General features: G+C 47.3%; 1 protein-coding gene across 2 annotated transcripts in view; it reads right to left on the bottom strand.

Annotated features, from left to right (window-relative positions):
- Positions 1 to 712: 712 nt before the first annotated feature.
- Positions 713 to 20,227, bottom strand: part of CTNNBL1 (catenin beta like 1) — a 154,557-nt gene continuing 135,042 nt past the window's right edge. Inside the window, exons 14-16 of one of the 2 annotated variants that reach the window (XM_046679178.1) lie at positions 11,770 to 11,907; positions 11,459 to 11,531; positions 713 to 907 (exon numbers count right to left, since the gene is read on the bottom strand). In XM_046679178.1, the coding sequence (XP_046535134.1) occupies positions 819 to 907; positions 11,459 to 11,531; positions 11,770 to 11,907 (300 nt within the window). In that variant the 3' untranslated portion in view covers positions 713 to 818. The other variant, XM_046679179.1, reaches the window with a different exon arrangement.

Here is a 20,227-nt window from a genome sequence, read left to right as displayed (position 1 = left end):
CACACCTGCCGCATGCTCACCACCGTGCCACACGCTTAAACGGGTCATTTCATCCTCATAAGCACCAACTGGGTCTGATCACCCCGCACTGTGCAGATGGAGGCAGGGAGGTGCAGGAAGGCAAAGCCGCGTATCCAAACCGCCGCAGCTGGTGGAGGGGCAGCTGGGTGTGGCCCAAGGCCTGTCTGCTCTAAAGGAGCGGCCCTCGCCCCGATGCACGAACCACCTGGGAGTCTGAAATGACACGCGCTCCCGGCTGGCGCCTGAGCTTCTGAAGCCACTGCCCTGGCGAGGCCCCGCACCGAGGTATTTTTAAGCCTCCCTCCCTCCCAGAGGGATTCTGATGGTGGCTGGGGCTCAGAAGGCTGCTCTGAGGGCGCTGCGGCCGGCCGCACAGTGCCACAGGAGCCTCCTCGGGGGTGCTTCTGCAGGAGCCATGTGCCTCATGTCACACGCCCAGACTGTGTCAGGGCCGGAAGCCCCGCAGAGGTCACTCGCCCATGCCTCCCCCTTCCCACTTACAGACGGGCAGCCTCGCTGCAGTACCCCCAGAGCAGCCACAGCGGCTGCTTCACCACTGATCCCTCTCTGAGCCTCGGCTCCCTCACTGGTGGAGTGAGCCAACCACGGACCTGGCCCAGATGTGCCCCGCAGCAGCAGCTGGGGAAAGGTTGGAGGGGACAGTCTGCTACAAAGAACGTCAGCCCAGGAATACCAAAACTAGCTTTAATTTGTCCAAAAGTCACAGTGAGCTGTGTAAAAACTGTTTCTGAGAGGGAGGCCCAGAGAGAGCCCTTGCGGCACAGGGCCGAGGGCCTCTAGAAGTTCTCCAGCAAGCCCAGGATGCGCTTCTGCTCGTTCTCCCGGAACTCGGCGCTCCGGCCGTCCCCGATGTTCTCTGCATACTCTGGGAAGACAAAGGCAGGGTTAGGCGTGAATCAGAGGCGTGGGGTCCATGGTGGTGGGGTCACTTCACCCCTCTCCCTGAATCCCAGCTCCCACTGTGGTGCATGCTGTTCTAAGCCCCCATGGTGGCAGGTGCAGCCAAACTCCTTGGTTTTGCATTCGAGGCCCTCAGCGAAAAGGGCCCAACTTACCTTTCCAGGCTCACACTCTTCTCCTAGCCCCAGCCTTTACTCACTCATTTACTCACTTAGCGCACAGGGAGTGGACGCCTACTGCGGGCAGGCATTGCTCTAGACCAGTGGTTGTCAGAGTATGGACCTGGAGCAGCAGCATCAGCAGCACAGAGAAACTTACTAGAAATGCAAATTTTGAGGCCCAACCCAGACCTACTTACTAGGCCCAGCAGTCTGTTTGAACAAGTCCTCCAGGTAATGCTGATGTAGGCTCAACTTTGAGAACCGCTATTTGAGGCAATGGGGATAAAGTAATGATCAAAACAGAGGAAAATCTCTGCTCTTGTGAAGGCTGCTTTCTAACGGGGGAAACAAACCCAAAAGTAAATAAAATATATAGGGCGAGTGTCAGAAGGGCTCACGGAGATGGGGAGATTTGATTAAAGACCTGAAAGCAGAGTGTGGGAATATCTGGGAGCAAATGGAAGTAGCAGGGGCTCTGAGCGGGGGCTCGCTTGGTCCATCTGCAAGCGAGCAAGGAGGTCAGTGTGACCAGAGCTCAGAGCCAGGGGCGGAGGCAGGGCACAAATCATGCAGGGCCTGTGGGCTCTAGCTGCTGTATGAGAGCTACCGTGAAGGGGGCAAGAGCAGAAGGAAGGGGATGTGATCTGACGGTGTCTTGGACCAAGGACGTCATGGTGGAGGTGAGAAGTCCTCAGATTTCAGATGTATTCTGAAGGTGGATCCAGCAGGATTTACTGATAGACTGGAAATAGGGTGTGAGAAAAAGAGATGTGGATATTGAAATCACCAAGAAATATGTCAGAGTAGTGGGGAAGGTGACAGTGAGGCCCCAATTCCTCCAAAGAATGAGGGGAACAGGTGCCTGCACCACCAACAAAGAGTCCACGGACATGAGATTCAAAGAGAGGGCGTTTTTAGGGAAAAGGGAGAGAGCAAGAATGGTCTAGAGATGCCCATGAGGAGTGTGGGAGACCCTTCCCCTGCCTTCAGTGGAATGAGGGGTGTGGGGGAAAACAGCCACCACTTGAGAGGGCCCTCCCCAGGGGACGCAGGCTTCAGTGACAGCAGGAAGAAAAAGAAAATATTCCCACAAAGGATGAGGATACAGGAGGTGATGCTGATGACAGATTTCCAGAGGACACAATCAAAGAGTTTTAAGGTGGGTGACCATATGATCCGGTTGACTCGGTTATCCCAGCACAATACTTAATAATACTCTATTTCATCCTCAAAAGTGTCCCCTCAAATTATGTAGTCACCAGGTTTTAGGAGGTGGGGAGGGCTGGGAGATGGTGCTGAAATGATGTGTAGAACTTAGGGACTAGAGCGCAGAGCAGATGGGGTAGAGGGTTCTGGGAGGATGGGGCGATGGAGCTCCTGACTGCCCACTGACCGTGCCCCGCCCTCACCAGAGAGGAGATGGCGCAGTATCGTGGGCTGTGTCTGAATCCTGTCTCTGACTCACAATACTAAGTGACCTTGGTGGTCTCCTCCTCTGAAAATCTGTGTAAGGTACCTAGCAAATAAGAGATGGTCAAGAAACACTAGGTCCCTCCCTGAGCCTCCTTTGCTCAGGCCAGCATCGTCACTTGTGGAAATCCCACACACCCTTCAAAGTCCATCTTAAAGGACATCTTCTCCGTGAAACCCCGCCTGGTCATCTCTTACTCCTGCTCCTGTCCTCAGGCCACTGGTCTCCATCACAGGCCTGACTTCTAGATCATCCTCTGCTTGTCCTCTCTCTCCCTCTAGACTGGGAGCTTTGTGAAGGTAGGACCTTTTGCCTTTTTTCAGTTAAACTCCAGCAGAGCCTGGCGAAGAGCCAACTCTCGGTCTGGCTGGAGAATAGGCTCTCAGAGTAGTTGATTAAGATGACTGCTGGCACATCCCCCACTGCTTCCTGACTGGGGTGGCCTGAGATAGAACAATAGAGAACTCTCTTGCAAGAGGCTTTTGCATAACAAAACATCTGCTGATCCAAATCTGACAAAGACTGGGGGGAGACAAGAGAGTGTGCAACCCCTCCCCTGTGACCTCCCACCCCCCACCATGCTGGGGAAATAGTTCTGCTGTTGCCACTTCTTCATTCTTCCTCCTCCCTCTTTATTACTTTGGACATGTGCCAGAAAATGGGATCTGGGATTCAGATGTGGCCAGCTTCGTGTCTCCCCCCCAGAAATCATCCTCTTCTGTTAGGCCCATCTATCACCTCCAACAGGAAATGCTTGTGATGCCTTCCATTTAGGCCCCTCAAAGAGATGGCTGGGGTGATGGGAGAATAGGAACTCGGCTGCAGGAGAAGGCCATGGGGCTGTATATAAGTGGTATCTCTTACTCACACGTGAATGATCCAGTTGCTGCCCCAGGAGAGAGAGAAATGACCATTCTAGCATTTAATACCCCCAGAGGCATGGTCTGGAAGCGAGTCTTAATGGATTGAACTAACACTTTGCTCTCCTAATGCATTCTCAGACCCAGGAGGGAGGGAAGTGGAGAAAGAGTCTGATCCTTTGGGGCAGTGATTTTCCAAGTAAAGCCAGTTTCCCTGGAGAGACCTAATCTCTTTCTAGAGATGCACAAAGTAGAGGAAACCAAAGCCTGTATCAATCGCCTTGCTAAATCACTTCTGCCAAGGCCTTAGGAAAAAAACATGCCACTACTGTACACAGAGCACCCATCCCATGGGAAGGTCTCCTCTGTCACTCCATCTGTGGGGATGGAGGAAACAGGCAGAATACCTGTTCCCTGGAAATGGGCCATGAATGGAGTTAGTGCAATCTGGAAGAGGGGCTGTCTCACACACAGTGGAAGGGGAACGGGAACTAAGACGTAATGCACACTGATTCTGTGCCAGGTATTTACATCCGCTGTCTCACTTAATCTCTGCAGCAACCTACAAGGTAAAGAACACCATCTCTGTTTCCAGATGAGCAAACTGAGGCTTATTAGAGAACTGAAGCAACCTGCCCAAGTCTAGAATGCAGAGGAGCTGAAATTCAAACCAACATGTGTGAGGAGTGAACAGGGCACCTAAAGAGCCATCCAGGGGGAGCTGGTCCCCAAAGTGGCATCCTCTTACCTAAGCAGTTTCTTACCCCGCCTGGTCCTCATACTTTAGGGAAAAAACTCCAAAGCAGCCAGCCGTGGCAGGGCATCTGGCTACAAAGTCCTCATAAAAGGTAAGACTCTAGACAGACTGTCCTGTGGTAAAGGAGCCTCAGGGGCCAGAGAGATGTGGAGTGGGTTGCTGGGGCCACACCCTCTCATGCCAGGTCACCGAATGAATGGCAGAGCTGGCAGGGTACTCAGAAGTGTACTGCAACCCTGAAGGGCAGGTACTGGCCAGGGTCCCACAGCGAGCCAGCCACGGAGCCAGGCCCAGAACCAGGTCTGACAAGCCCCTCCTGCTCTTCCACTGCCCTGGCAGCTGGCACCAAGAGTGCAGCTCGCCCCTCGCCCTCCACCCCTTACACTACTCGTTCTTTGTTTCCAGAGTAGAATCCTATTTGGAGCAAATCTTGGTGGTGCCAGCTACCTCTGGTTATTAGAGCTGCTGCAGCAGTTTATAAATATTGAACAGATTCCTCCCAGAGGTCTTGGGAAAGAGTTCTCTTTGCGCTGTGTGTATGAGAGGAAGAGAGAATGCAGGAAAAACAGAGATTCTAGATGAACACAGAACTACAGGGTTGGGGCGGAGTGAGAGTGGGAGAGGGATGGGGAGGGGGAGAGAAGAGAGGATGAGCGGGGCTGCAGAGTGAGAAAGACAGTGTACACATCAACTCTCTCCTCTACTTCCCAGCTTTTTCAAAGGCTCTTACAATAAAGGCTTTGATGGAGCTCAAAAACAGGCAGCAGTGCCGAATGCATAAATATTAAAGCAAACTTTAGACAGCAGGTTTACTACTCAGACATGGAATACAAGCTGTTCTGCTTCTGTTAAGTGGGAGAGGGAGGGGCACCGGCTGGCAGATGGGGAAGAACTGTCTTCTAGGACAGAGACTCGGACCAGCGCTGAGAAGCCTGGTTCAGATCCCGGGACCTTAAGCCTTAAATGCTCGCCCTTTAAAAAATGCAGGAGAAAGAGGGAGGAGGGAGAAGAGGAATGCTAGTATTTTCACACTGAAAACCCCTGAAAACATAGAAATAACCAGCAAATAGAAACTACCTGGGTAAGGAAAATCCCCATGTCTAACAGAGATTCCTTAACAAGAACGAACTTGGAAGGTCTAACGTTACACTTCTCTAGGAGAACATTTTGCTGGGGCTACAGGATATAAGTTCTGCGGGGATATCATTAAAATGAAACCCACTAAAAGGAGAAGGAAACTTACCCTTTGCTTACGATGCTAACGGGGTCATTTTCCCACAGTCCTGATGACATTTTAGCTGGTTGGAAAAGCACCCCCCCACTCCAAACCACCCCCGCCAGGCCCCAGGAGTCTGGTCTGGGTGCTGGTCCATGGGCTTTCCTGCATCTAAGTCCAGGCTGCTGGCAGCTCCAGGTCAAAGGATCAGGCCAAGGAAGGGAAGGAAACGACCTCCATGTACCAAGCACAGACTCTGTCTCAGGCACCTGACTACGTTTCAAGCTCAGCCTTCCTGAGGGCAGTACTCCCTTTAGGGTTGTTTTTTACAAAGGAGGAAACCAAGGCTGAAACATCTTATCTACTAACTTACCCAAAGTTACAGACAGCCAGGATTCAAACTGGTCTGTGCATCTCAGTTCTACTTATTACTGGGTTAGCTGGGACACTAATCACAACAGGAAAGGTAGCTAACAGTATTGGGCACTTGTCATATGCCAGCCAACACGTAGCACTTCACCTGCAGTAGCTTATCTAATTCTCACAGCACCTTTTGAGGCCAGTTATCCCATCTTACAGGTGAAGCAACTGTGGCTTAGAGAGGGGAAGCAGCTCCTCAGGTTGACACATAGGGCTCTCTCCAGGATCCTTTCCTGTCTCCAAACAGCCTAGCGACCACAGTAGCCATGACCTGGTACAAGTCACACACATCAACACGTCATCAAAGGATACCCTATCAGGTACTGCAGCTTTAAAATCACAGAAGCAAAGCTCAGGTTGCCCAAAGCCCAAATCAATATGGAAATACATGTTTGTGGGCCTCTAAGAGGAGACTTCAAGCCATAAAGAACACAAGCAAATCAAAGGTCCAGGAGCCAATTTCTGAAAGCGTTTTGAAGTCTTTGGCTCAGTCTTTTCGCCACCAGTGAAAGACTTCTGAGTCAGTAATCCTCCAAGCTTTCCTCTGCAGAACAGCCCAGCACCCACGTGATCTTCTGACACCTTTCACCAGTGACCATAACATTTAAGAGACTTGCCAGCAGTGTCCACAGTAACCCTTGACACAAGTACTTATACTAAGAAGTATTCCCAGGTCACAGCTCCTACTCCACATCCAAAGAGATGACCACTCAATGATGTACATCCACATCGGCCTGTGGAGGTCCTTCACACGCTTCAAGAAACCACCTCCTTACTTAGAGTCAGCAACTTCAGAGGCAGGACATACAAGGGTGGCTGCCAGGGACCGGGGGAGGAGGGTACGGGGATTAGTACTTAATGGGCAGAGAGCTTCAGTTTTGCAAGATGAAAATAAATTCTGTGGATAGACGGAGGTGGTTAACCTTATGTATATTTTACCACTATTGAAAAATAAACGCAAGCACTTTCTCTGTGCGGCCTCCAGATCAGATTTCACGCCCCTTTTAATCTCCAGCAGAATGAACTGTCCTTGATTCCCACTCCATATCTTAGCACTAACTTCACTCTGCTGTGCGTTGTGGTCAGTTAGTTATTGCACCTGTGATGGGACTGTATGCTCCCTGGGGACAGGGCCTCCTAAGTGTCTCAGTCAACTTAGGAGCCCACCTAGCACCCTGTGATGCCAAGTGGGTGCTCTGAAAAGGTGGATGCCCTAAATTTTCTTTTCTTTCTTAAAAGCCTGTAGGAATGTATCAGCCAATCAACACAGTTGGAGCTTTCCTTTTGCCAGATGGAAGACTGCCTGTGTATAATTCTGAGTCCAGATCCAGTTTCCAACATTACCAGTGACTTAGGTAACATCCCTTAACCTCTGTGTGTCTCGATTTCCTTATCTTCAAAATGGAGACTGTAACCCTGCTTTCCAGGGCTGCTGTGAGAACCAGAGAACATACAGTGAAAGTCTGACACAAAGGGTGTGCTCAGGAGTGACCACTCTACCTACTGTGGCCCTGGATTTCTGGAACAGCACAAAGAAGCCAGAAGCACCACCTCAGCATACTCCCAATAAGCATTAACTGATCCCCTTCTCTGTGCCACTCACAGGCTAGGCACCAGAAGATAAAAGGCAGGAAGACGGTTGCTGCCCTTGCGGAGCACATGGTCTTATCTGCCCCTCTCTAAGAAAGAGACCGTTGTCCCCTACGTGGCCACACAGTCCTCAGACCCAGAGCTGCGGCTAGTTCCAGGGAAGGCTGGACTCTGGGAGTCATGCAAGCAGTCTGCAGAAAGAGGGACTTTAATGAGCCATCAATTATTCCCAGCTCTCTCGGCACCCCCAACAGAAAAGGAGGGAGGAAATTTGTGAGAAAGGGGACCGAAATATAACGGGAAAAGTCCCCTGCTGGGCTTGCCTCATCAGCGTTTTCCTGAGACCTCCAGGGACACATCAGCTGTCATCCTGCCAGCAAAACTCAGGAAATATGTAGGCCATAAAATCAAAGGAAAAGCTTGCATCTAATTAGTATGTTAAAAAAAAGGGAAGCAACCCAAACTGAAAAACAAAATTAAAATCAAAGAGGACAGACTGATGAGCTGGTTTTCTTTCCAAGGCTTTCTTTTTTCCGTGCTTTCTGATGGAAGGAAGGCGGGGAAGGAGGGGGACGGAGTGAAGGCTTCTAAGAGGCGAGGCTGAGCACAGCCCAGCCACCAACCCCCAGGGTAGCCTCACCCCTTTTCAACCTCAGCACGGCCCTTTGGGTGCTCCCTGCCCTGTGTTCAGGGGGAACACGGCCCAGCTCCACCACACAACACGGCGGGCAGATGGGGTCTCCTGCGGCGGGTGTGAGCCAGGGCGGGGGCATGCCGGCGGAAGAGGGGTCAAGAACCCTGTAGGATAACCTGAACCTTACAGGGAGAAAGAACTCTTTTTTCTTTTAGTGGTCAGTATCCTGTGAGGGCCTCTTTGACTTGGGCAATGGCATGCAATTCCTAGCTTTAAATACCACCTCCACACTAATGACTTCAAACTGCCCAAACTAGCATCTCTCCTGAGTGCTAATGAGAATATCCACGGTCTGCTGGCCAAAAAAGGGGTGCAGCTCACGTACCGTACCCCAAATTCACCATGTGCCCAACAGAACTCAAGAGCCCTGCCCAGCAACACTTCCAATGCCACCCATGCTCCAGCCTCTGGCATCCCTGCCTGGCCTCCGCTAATAGAGCCAGAGTTCTTATGAAGGCCACTGATGTCCGATCCTGCCTCCCGGCCTCGGCTCCCTCTGCCTGGGGTATGCCTTTCCCTCTGTGACACCATTCCTGGTCCTGGAGAGGAGGCTGGCCCTCCTGGGATTCCACGCTATGGCTGTGCCTCTGCTGCTGCCTCCTCACCACTCCCTTAGCGCACTGTTCACAACTTTAACGTAGCATTTAGCACGTTATAATTAGTTTCGAGTATCTCTCCCTACTAGACGTGAACGTCTCAAGGATAGGGATCTCGCTTAAGCTTCTTTGTATCTCTAGTCCTGGATACCGAGCCTGGCGGTGGGCAATGCTGGGTGAGTGGCTGCTGGCGTGTGTATTTCATTTAGCCTGAAGCACGGTTGGCTGTTTTTACAGCTAAGTCCCCCAGAAGACTAAACTCTATGAGGGCGGGTGCCGTGTGACACCTTAGGAGTGTGGTATCTAGCACTGGCTAGGAGAGTCTCAGTAGACATGTGCCAAATTAAATTCACACAAGGGTGGGGTTTAATTCAGTAGTGTTTAAAATATTCACTGGGTTCCCATTATGTGCCCAGTGTTGCTACAGGTGCTGAGGAGATAGGGTGAGTAAGCCAGACAATGTCCCTACGCCACAAAGCTTGTTTTAATGTATGAGACACACAAAATGAGGAAACGAAGACACAAATAAATAACAATTACAGACTGTGATAATGGCTAGGAAGGAAATAAACTGGGTGCTATGATGGGAAAAAGCAGATGGAGAGAAGTGGATAGATTTAAGATTGAGTCTGGAGGTAGAACTGGTGGATTCTCTAATGGATTGGCTATGAAGGGTGATGGAGAGAGAACTGAAGGGGTGGACTGCGGTCTAGAAAGAGGGGTCCAAGGGTCTGCACAGAGGAAGGGGGAAAAAAACAGGGGAGAGGAACAAGAGTGGCAGGAATGAACACAGCATCTGTGCAGGGCCACTCATCTGCCCGCTCACCTGCTTACTTGCCCAGACACTCAAGCAACAAGTATCTATCCAGCATCCAGTATGTGCCTGGCACTCTAACAGCACTGGGGGAATAATCAGGATCTGAGGGAGACAAAGCCTGGCTCACAACAACTGAAAATTCTGAATAACCTCAAGTATATGTGTTAGGATTTCAGAAAGAAAAACATCCACCTACTACGTGTCAGTATCCATTAAAAACATTTTTTCTCAGAAGATCACTGTTTTGATTACAGGGCTGGAGGTGTAGGGAGAAGCCTAAACACAAGAGAGTAGAGCAGAGAGTAATAAAAAGTCCTAATTGAACATGTGTGCGTTAAAAGTAAACGCCATTTAAAAGCTGGAGCTGCAAATCGCCACAGCTGCACCTTAGGGAGGAGGTGGCACAACGCTCTGAGCAGTAATTCATGTGAACGTGACACTGAGAACGAGAAGGGGGCGCCCAGGATGCCACTCTGGAAGGGAAGATGCTGGGCTGGGCTCATTACCGGTCCCCATTTCCTCTTTCTCTGAGGGAGAAAACAATAGATTCCGAGGCCTCAAATCCTCCACCTGCAAAATGGGCACAATGAATTTACCATTCCCACCTGTCTGGGAGGGCTGTGCTGAACATTTGGTTTCTAGCCCCTGCACTACTTCACTCACACTGTCCCTTTGTTCTGGAATGTCCTTGTCCCAGCCTCTAAGACTCAGCTCAATGCTACTGTTCTCACAAGGCTTCCCATGTGATTTTAGCCATGCCTCACTTATAATAATGATGATGGTAATTATCATCATCATATTTCATAACACTCATAATAGCTAACATTTACTGAGAGCTTATTACGGGTCAGACATTTTCCATATATCATCTCATTTAATTCTCTCTCCCAGTCTATGAGGTCACAGAGCAATTGGGTACCGTGCCCGAGGAAACACAGTAAATGGCAGAGCCAGGACTCAATTCCAGGAGCTCATGTTTTAACTTCACTTTATTATATGTATCATTTATCTTCACATTTCATATCCCACCTGTAATGGTAGTTATAAGCCACTTACAGGCAAACTCTTTGAGTAAATCTAGCCTAACCCCTCATCTTAGAAATGGGCAGAACAAGGGCCAGAGAGAGAATGATTTCCCTGCAGTTACCCAGTCCATCCTGACTGTCTCTGGACTCTGGCGCCATCAGTACTGTAAAATATAGGCCTCTAGCTGTCGTGGGTGTTAGTCTGTGCAAAGTGGCCCCAGGGCAGTTCTGCATCACAGAGCTCAGTTCAGGTGCTGTGCCTTGTGACTGAGAGCCTGCTCAGCGACTGGAAGCCTCTCTGGAGCCACTCCAGCTGAGTTAGGTCCAGCCAAAGATGCAGTAGCATTTGAGGGACTCCCTGGGGTCGGTGAGGGAAGGAGGAAAAATCACCTGATCTAGCACGTCCTGTATGCCGGGCACTAGACTGGACACTGTCATGTAGTATCTCATGAACCTCTGCAAAGCTTCTAGACACGCTCACACGCTGAGGGAAGGCAGAGCCAGGACAGGAAGGCAGGCACTCCCTCCAATTCACTTCCTTCTGTCTTGCATAATTCCAGGTATTTCCTCTTACTTCCCTGTTTTTCCCTTAAGAAAGCAATTTTCTTCCACTACATGCAGCTTGGAACTAAACTTTTTGTTTGTCTTTTTAACAAATATTTCCCAGCCCTAGTGCTTCTTGTTTGTTACACATTTTTAAAATTCTGGAACTGGTGGGTCAGAAGCAGAGAAGCAGGTTAGTCTTTGCCATCCTGACAAAGATGACCTGGACGCAGTGATCTAGACAACACATGTAAGCCTGCAGTACAGAGAACCCTGTGCACCAAATCCCCAGGTCTATTGACAGACTCAGAAAGCAAGCATCATCTAATTCCCTGGAGCCCCAGACACAAGCAACATCCAACTTACCTTTGATGATGTGCCTGACAATTTTGATGGAGCTTCCTCGCATGTTTAGGATCTGGTGAACCCTCTGGCGAATCTAATAAGGAAGAAGAAGAGTGGGGAGAGAAAGAAAAAGCATCACTTGCCCTGGTAGACACCAGAATACTCACAGTGGAAGTATTTACCTCACTCTCATTCCTGAAAAAGCGGACCAATGAAGAGTGAAAGAATTCAAGGAGAGTGTGATCTGCTTCTTTCTTTGCAAGGCTCTACCTAAGCAGGCGGCAAGGAAGGAGGCATGGCTGGACAGACTCACCCAGGAGAAGCCCTCCTACCTGGGGCACATTGGCATTGCAGATCTCCGCCATGATGTAGCAGATGTGCTGGAGAACAAAGAGCCCAGCGTCCAAGCGCCGGAGGTAGAACTCATCCTCAATGTCGTTGTCTATGATTTCTCCACGCCGGACCATGTCCTAAAACAAATGAACATTTGGGAAGAAAAGCTGGACAGCGAGCAGAGGAGGAAAGAATACGCTTCTAGTCTGCCCATAATACACAGAAGAACAGCAACTATGACGACGATGACAACAACAAAAGAAAACCACTCCGTCTCAATTGGTCTTCTACTTCTCCCATTATTCCAAAGTATCTTTCTTGTGTTCTCATTGTTAAGGGACTAGAGGCTCAGGGAGTCAAGACTGAAAGCCCACTTTTTCTATAAAATGAGTCAAGGTCAAAATGATCTCATCCATGTATTCAACCTAAAAAAACCAAACTTACAGGGACAAAAATCTAAGCCATTTATCTGCTTCCACCTGTTCTTCACTCTTTGGTTCCGGCCTCCATAAATAATGTCTCTGCAAGATAGACTTAACTCTCTTTCCCTTCCAAATCAAGTTAACATAGGGAAGAAAGGTCCCCTTTCTCCACAACTCTGTTTTGGCAGCCAACTCTCATGCCCTTCTAGCTTACATTTTGTCAGATGCAAAATGCTGCCAACCTTTCCATTGCATTTCACAGGTCTGACACTCCTGTAGGCCAAAGCCCTAATAAGTGATGGAAATCACTTTCCTAAACCTTTGTAACTCCAGACCTATTAGACTTGCTGTCCCCATGCTTAGTCGTAATTCTTTTTTTTATTAAAAAAACAGCTTTATTGAGATACAATTCACACACCATACAATCCACCCATGTAAAGTGTGCAATTTAACGGCTTTTAGTACACTCAGAGCTGTGTAACCATCATCACAACCTCTGTAGAACATTTTCATCACCCCCCCAAGCCCCGCATCTAGTTGACTATTACCACCTCTGCAAGAGAGCTCTCTTCCCCATCTCAGGGTCTTTACTGCCTTCCTTCCTAGGGATCTGGGATAGCTCTGAAGACAACACTATTTTTAAGCTACCTCTACCACAAAGCTTTTCCTGATTATTTAAGGCTAACAAGTGCTCCTTTCTGAAATTCATGAGAGCACTCTCGACAAGCCACTCCATGACACGACCGCTTCTTGCACATCATATTCATACTGACTTCAGGTATCGTCAACTCCCCGTTTCTCTACCTCCCTTTATTTCATGAGGATGGACCATGAACTCTGTGAAGGCAGGAACTGAATTTTGTCTTCATATTCCCTGCTCAGTAAACATCCATGCAGTGAATTAAAGAAAAAAGACATCTCTGTTTTGGGCTGTCAGCTCTCAGGAGTAAGAACTGGGTGAGGGACTCATTCTGCACAACTAGCAAACTGGCCTAAGACAGGTGCTTAATACATGCTTTTGATGACAACAATCCATTTCTTAATTCTTCCAGCAGTTTTATGGCCATGGTTCCCTCTGATAACTGAGGCTCCTGTAGCTGACAGAAGCCCTTGGGACCCGGCTTTCCACTTTCCCAAACTCGAAGGACTTACCACTGTGGTCATCAATCTCCAGCAAGAATCCTTCAGAGACTATTTAGACGCAGATAATGTACTTCTTTATTTGCCCAGGGGGCCAGCCTGTAGCAACACAAGGCTACTTTTCATCTCGCTCCTAAAGGCCTCTGTCTATGAGGCAAAAGAGGGCTGTAGACTTGCCAGGCCCTGCACTGCCGGGTAAATCACCACCACTAATTCCTAGCTCCATTTAGTAGCAAATTCCTTAGTAATCTAGTAATAGTGTTAATGTTCACAAGGTAGTCATGGAGCATTGGACTGATGTCCTAAGAGTTTAAAAATAGAAGGGCCTCCTTAGTTTCTCATTTACTCATGATCATAACTTCCTGCTCCAGAACTCCTAAGTGCTCAACATCTGGGGGCATAGGAAAGAAAATTACTCCTGACTTTCACTCATGCAAAAAGCATTTGCTGCTAATACTTTACAGTTCTATAATGCTGTAGAGTTTAAAGTGTTGTTATATATACAGCCCTTACTACAAAATTTAAAGAGAGAGAGCAGGGAAGGGATTATTAATCCCATTGTACAATTCAGAATCCAAAGCACACAGAGGTTAAGTAAGTTGCTCATAATTACATAATTACCATTTCCTAGAACATGGACTCCCTGGGGACAGGAATCCTGTCTGATTCAGCTCTGAGGTGGAAATGAACATGGTGCCAAGTGTTCAGATCCCAGCCCTGCTAAGTCCCCAGTGGCAGGGATGCCATTGTAAGCACTGTGTTAAAGCAGAAAAAAAATGAACACGGCGGCAAGGGGAGGCCCTGGATGATCCTGCACTGAGGATCTGCGACTGTCTGAGAGGGCAGGTCACCGGGACACAGGAAATGACCAAAAAGTAAAGGGATACTGTGCTCCCACAAGCAAAATAATTACAAACGGTGGGTGCTGATCAGGGTTGGTTAAGACGTTATGGTATCCGGGAAGAAGTGATTTCCGGGTAAGGTTTCAGTGTCTTTTGCGCAGTTAGCAGAAAGAACGCCTTCCTGTGGTCCGAGACCTTATGTGAAATGCCTTAAACTGTTCACATTTTCTGCTCACTAGCCCCCATCCACGCACACAGCACAAACAGGCCTGCCCTCCCTTTTCTGGCCTCCTTCCCTTGGCTTGTAATGGTGGTACCCCCCGCACCCCCCATCTCTATCATAATATATTTAAAGTCTAAAATGCGATATTCTTTTCCAAAACCTTTCAAAGTTTTCCAACTTGCAAACTTCTCCACTAGATACAATTTTTCAGTCCTTAAAACTCCCAAGCCTTGGATTTCCCCTTCTTCTGGGACCTCTCATGGGCTGCCTTGTACTAGTTATTCAGATGTGTGCCTCTTTCCTGTGCAGTGCCTCGAAAGCAAGAGCTGTGTTTTACTCATCTTTGTACTCTAGAAAGCACCTTGCATGGTACTTTTTGCACAGTAGGCTCTTGGAAAGCATTTGTCAAACAGGGCTGAAAAAATGCAGGTTGACATTCAGAGCTATTTAATGAGCTGTGCGCGCTATGACTCGTGTGAATGGGGTAGAAAGGGAAACCTCAGGAAATGGCGGGGACAGTGCCTTGGAGAGCTAGCTAGCTGGAGGCCTGAATGCGGGCCAGAGAAGTGAGAGATGATGGGCTGCAGACTGCACTGTGCAGGCAAACGTCATGAACGAGAATATGCAAACACCTGTATGATGGACACATTGGTTTAAAGTGTTGAGAGGCAGGCAGAGTGCATAGCTAGCAGGCCATAGTATCAGCCTATGCGAGAAGTAGATGGGAAAGGGAAGGGGAAGAGAAGGGGAGAGAAGAGAAACAAAACCCTTAGAAGTTTGTAAACATAGGAATGTGGAGTAGAACACATTCATTCATTCACCTGGTAAGATTTCCCGAACACCTCACCACGGGCCAGGTATTGTCATGATGTGCTGGGGGCGGCAAAGATAAACAAAACTGTCCACATAATCAAGGAGATTATAGTCTAATAGGGTTAACAAATATGAACAAATTATTAATTTTTAAAACTGTAGTAATGGCTCCTATAAAGGATCTTTCAAACTGTACTGAATGCTGTGGGAACCCAGAAGATGGACAGACTAAGTCTGTCTGGGGGAGTGAAGAGAGTTCAAAGGAAATGTAACATTTGAGGTAGATTCTGAAGGAACTTGATAAAGTGGAAAGGACGTTCTAAGCAAAAGGAATGATAGTGTGGAGGAAGGCACAGAAAAGCCACCTTGGCTAAGGTGGGAGAGCACAACAGTGGAGCATCAGTATCACTAAGAGAAAGAAAAGAAAGGAGCAAGGGAGCGTTTTTTTTCTTATCAGATCCTAGCTATTGGCAGATCGCGTTATTTTTGATTGGTTACTACCTACCAGGCATGGTGTCAGGCAGTCTGAACAATAACCACTGCCACCACCATCTCTCCACCTCCGAAAAGCAGCTGGAGTCTACTGAGGGCTGAGCATGTGTCAGGATGGTGCCGAGGCTTCTCCGCACACTGACTCCTTTCCTTCTCTCAAACACTGGGGGGAAGGGATTATCATCCCCAATGTAGATGCGGACACTGACTCAGGCAGAGCAGCCTCCCCAGGGCTAGTGGGAGGCAGAACCGGGATTCACACCCAAGTCTGTGCTCTTTTCATTCTACCATGCTTGCGTAGGTACAGATTCAGAGTTGTCTAGAGAGCAAAGGAAGATGGTAAATAAGAATGGCAGAAAGACCCAAGAACGGAGCTGAGCAAAATTAAGTTTCTCCAATTAGGTCAGAAGTGCCCCTGGTGATTTTTCCTTTTCCACACTTTTCCCTGCAATCTGATCTTCTTTTAACCAGGCAGGTACATACTGTACCTTCCAGTTTCTCTAAATATTGTCATCTACAAAGACTGGACATGAGAGCAATGCCAAACCCCATTTTTTCCTCTTTCCTCAGAACTTCAAGACTCTGACAACATTTAATTCGACATTCTACTTTTAGACATACGGCCACATGATTGGAAAGTGAAATTTTCAAATGTAGATCTGAGATATGACTACAGTTCATCTCCAAGAAAGGCATCGCCATCGCTGCGTTGAACATGCACAAAGATGAAACAGATTGGCTTCTGAGACGAAGTTTCTGCCCTGACAGTTTTAGAAGCGTCACAGAAACCAGCATGCAGAGAAGGTGAATGCTGTCAGGATAGCACCTTATCTAGCCTGTTACAACTCTGTGGCATGGAATATTTACTGCTGAATGGATTCAGGGAAGTTGAGCACAAATGTGTACTCTGGGTTTAAAGGAAAATAAAAGCTGCAGGATGATTATTTATCATTCTGATGGAAAATAAAGTTTGGGTACAGTTCTTTTAGGAACATCTTCTCAAGTTTTTGTCTGTTTTAAATAGAAGGATGGTACGTTACCTTTATTATCCACCTTAGTCTTACTATGTGTGGACAGGGTCAACTTATTATAAGTAGATTAATAAATTTCCGGCTCCTTTTCTGGGATTCAAAGACACCAGATGAAAAAAATCGATCCTGAGATAAGGAAGTAGAACTACATATCTGAAAGAACTTCTAAGAGTGTCTGAAACGCCAAAATGGGTCAGAACAACTGAACTCATGATCATCTGGCTGGGATTCTGTCTTTGGAGAAGTAATACTAACATTTTAGGAATTAAAAAAACAACATCACAAGCTTCTCCCCATCTCCTTATTTCCCCTCATAAAAGGTTCCAAAAGAACTGAAGGAGTCTGATCTAGAATACTCACTAGTCCAGTAACATACAGGAGGACTTGCTTCACTAGTGGCTGGGAGGAACTGAATTACGCCCAGCTGACCAATGAGACACATTTCAAAAGTGAAGAACAACAAAGTGAAGCCAGATGGCTCAGGCAGAGATCAAACACGCACCCCCACCTCCACAGTACATCTAAAGTACTTCTAAAGAAAGTATATCACAGTACTTCTAAAGAAAGTACCCAACCTCCCCTGCCTTCTTCCCCTCTCAAGAGACCCTCTGACAGCACAAGAAGCATTTAAAGGAGCTATTGGGACCTTTCTAAACTATAAAGCATACATTCTACAAACAAGTTCCTGTGCCAATGTGGGACACAGTATTAAGCACATAGGATCAGATCTCAGCTCTAATACTAACTTACTAGTGTCCTTAAGCAAGTCATTTAACTTTTCTTGACCTCGGCATCTTTGCTCGGAAATAATAAGCATGAACCAGATCAGGGAAGGCAAACAGGTTTCATTTAGAGTGCCAACTCGAATCTACTGCGATGGCTGTCGAGCACCATACGGAAAAGGGGTGTGAAGCCGAGTTGGAGCGTAGTGCGGAAGAGCACTGAAATCAATGAGCAATGTCAGCACCGACCACACAATGGGGAGCAGTAGTGGGCCTCAACTTTGTCTTCCCTGATCTGGTGCTCCTGAAGGTTCCTTTTAGCTTTGATAGCCTGTGGCAAATCTAGGACTGAAGCCCCCCCATAACCAGATAGAATGGATTTCTGCCTGCACCCAGGTATAGGGGTGAATTGAAGCTGTTGACTGACAGTGTTCCCAAATGGCTCAAGGAGGAGACACGACCCATCCACCTCAACAGGACAGACAGTGAGCACTAACAATCAGCTCATCCTCTTATCAGTAAGTTAAATTTCCCTGCAATAAGACAGCCCCTGGATCTGCTGTAACGTTAGATGGGCCATTTTAAAACAATGTGGACATGTCAATCAAGTGCTCTTTAAATGGGAATACGATTAACAGAGATTAAAAAGAGATTCCAAAAATCCAGTAACATCCTTAAGTATTGTAAACGTAACTTACTTTACAAAATTTTAGAGTGAAAATCTATATATATATACTGAATTGTATTTGAAGACAAGAGATTTAAGATTTAAAGGAAGTCTTTACGAATTACTTCATTCAACTCTCACCTTTGAGAAGAGTGAAGGTGACTGTCTTCCGTGTGAAGCAATGACAATTCAACATCCACATGCAGCACTCTTTACTTTCCAAAGCAGAGTATCTGCATTAACCTCACTTGCTGTATATGCCCCGTGCTGGGTATGTATAGCAAATACCATTTTCAGATTTCATAGATGGAAAACTGAGACACATGTCAAAAGACTGTCAGTGAGTTTTGGTTAGAGACTTGAGTGGCACATGAATTCCTGGTCCAATACCTTTTCTATTTGTCCTTTCACTCTGGCAAGAGATGGGCAGCGTAAATGGAATAGAAACAAGAGCAAAATTTCCTGAGTCCTTACTGGGTACTAGGCACTGTGCTAAGTAAGCACTTTCATGGATTTCTCATTTTCCCTCATAAGAACCCCAGGGGGTAGGAATTACTTTAAATGGAAAACCGAGGCTTAAAGTTTGAAGTGAAATCTCTCCTAATGTCACAAAGCTTATGGTTGAGTAAGTGTTGGAGACAGGATAAAAACCCACACAAGTTTGGCTCCAAGCCTGTGATCACTTTCATAATTTAAAGAAGAAAAAAGTCTTTGTTTTACAGACCTCTTCCAGCATTCGCATATGAGCAAATAGATAGAATTTTTTCTTTATGCCATATCTGGGGATTAATGGAAATCAGCAGCATTAAATGTAAAGTCATCTAACTTCTTGGCTTGTCTTTTCCTTATAAATTGAAGAAATTAAAAGAAAAGGGGGGAGGGGTGGAAACTATAGCTAGACCAGCTAATTCCACACGGAATTTGGGAGAGTTAAAAGAAAAAAAAGACACTCTGAAAGGTTTTGTTTTGTTCATTCCATACAAGAGGGCTAGAATAAAAACTTAGATGGTAATTCAGTGAATGGCGCATTAAGTAGAACAGATTGCAATTCACAGCAGCATAAGCCTGTTTGGGGGCTGCTAAAATAAACAGCTTCATCTCCAAAGATACACAAGGAGGTAGTACGTGTGGCATCAAGGTGCCATTTCTGCAGGGTTGTGTGTGTGTGTTTTTCCCCTCCCCCGGCCACATCCTCACTTTATATGTTAATCTGTCCTCGGGAACACTACCAAATCATCACCTTTCCGCGTGCCTCTATCTCTCTCAGCAGGCAGGCGCAAACCTCCAAATGAGCATGTGGATGCCATTTCTAATCTGCCCCTGACAGGCAGCAAGCTGCCCCTCACTGATGGAAGGAGACAGTCATAAAGGAAGCTGCTATGAAGCCAGAAGGAATCCCTCTTGCCTTAATAAGAGGGGACATGACTCAGGGCCCCAGCAGGGTTCCAGTTAATATCTGCAGTCATGGGCAGGAATTGCCCCACCATTTAGAAAAAGCCAATTTCTTTTTTTCTTCCAAATCAAGGGGAAAATTTAACCATGGGAGAGACAGGTAAGTGGAGGGGAAGGCAGGGAGGGTCACAAACATCAGCAAAACAAAACCTTCCTCCAAGAGCTTCTAAAATAGGGCAGACTGTTAGAGAAGGACCCTAGAGACTGCAGGTCCTTTTCGGCTGGAGAACAAGGCTGGAGAATCAGTAAAGGGGGTTGTTAAATTCTTCTGAGCATGCACAGCTAACTGATAACAGCACTGGTAACAACCCAAGGATCTCAGGCCAGAGATTTACCTACAAAGGAGAAACTATGTGCTAGGCCGGCCTTTGCAGATGACCATGTGCCAGGTTTTTGCAAACAATCTCATTAACCTTCAAAATGACCCTCTGACAAAGTTACTGTGAAAACTAAAACACACACAGAACAAGTTACTTCCCACAAAACAGAGCTCACGTGGGGCAGAATTGGGATTTAACCTCGGGCTGTATGACAACAGAGCTCACGTTCCTTTGTTCCTTCTACGTTACCATGATGCCTCCATCACAGGTGTGTCTTCAACTTCTAAATTTACTGAAAACAAAATAAAACACCCCAGGGGGCCGGCCCAGTGG

Source organism: Equus quagga, chromosome 12, assembly GCF_021613505.1.
Source record: "Equus quagga isolate Etosha38 chromosome 12, UCLA_HA_Equagga_1.0, whole genome shotgun sequence".
Taxonomy (NCBI): domain Eukaryota; kingdom Metazoa; phylum Chordata; class Mammalia; order Perissodactyla; family Equidae; genus Equus; species Equus quagga.
Note: the sequence above shows the minus strand (reverse complement) of the source record. Positions and strands in the feature narration are given on the sequence as shown.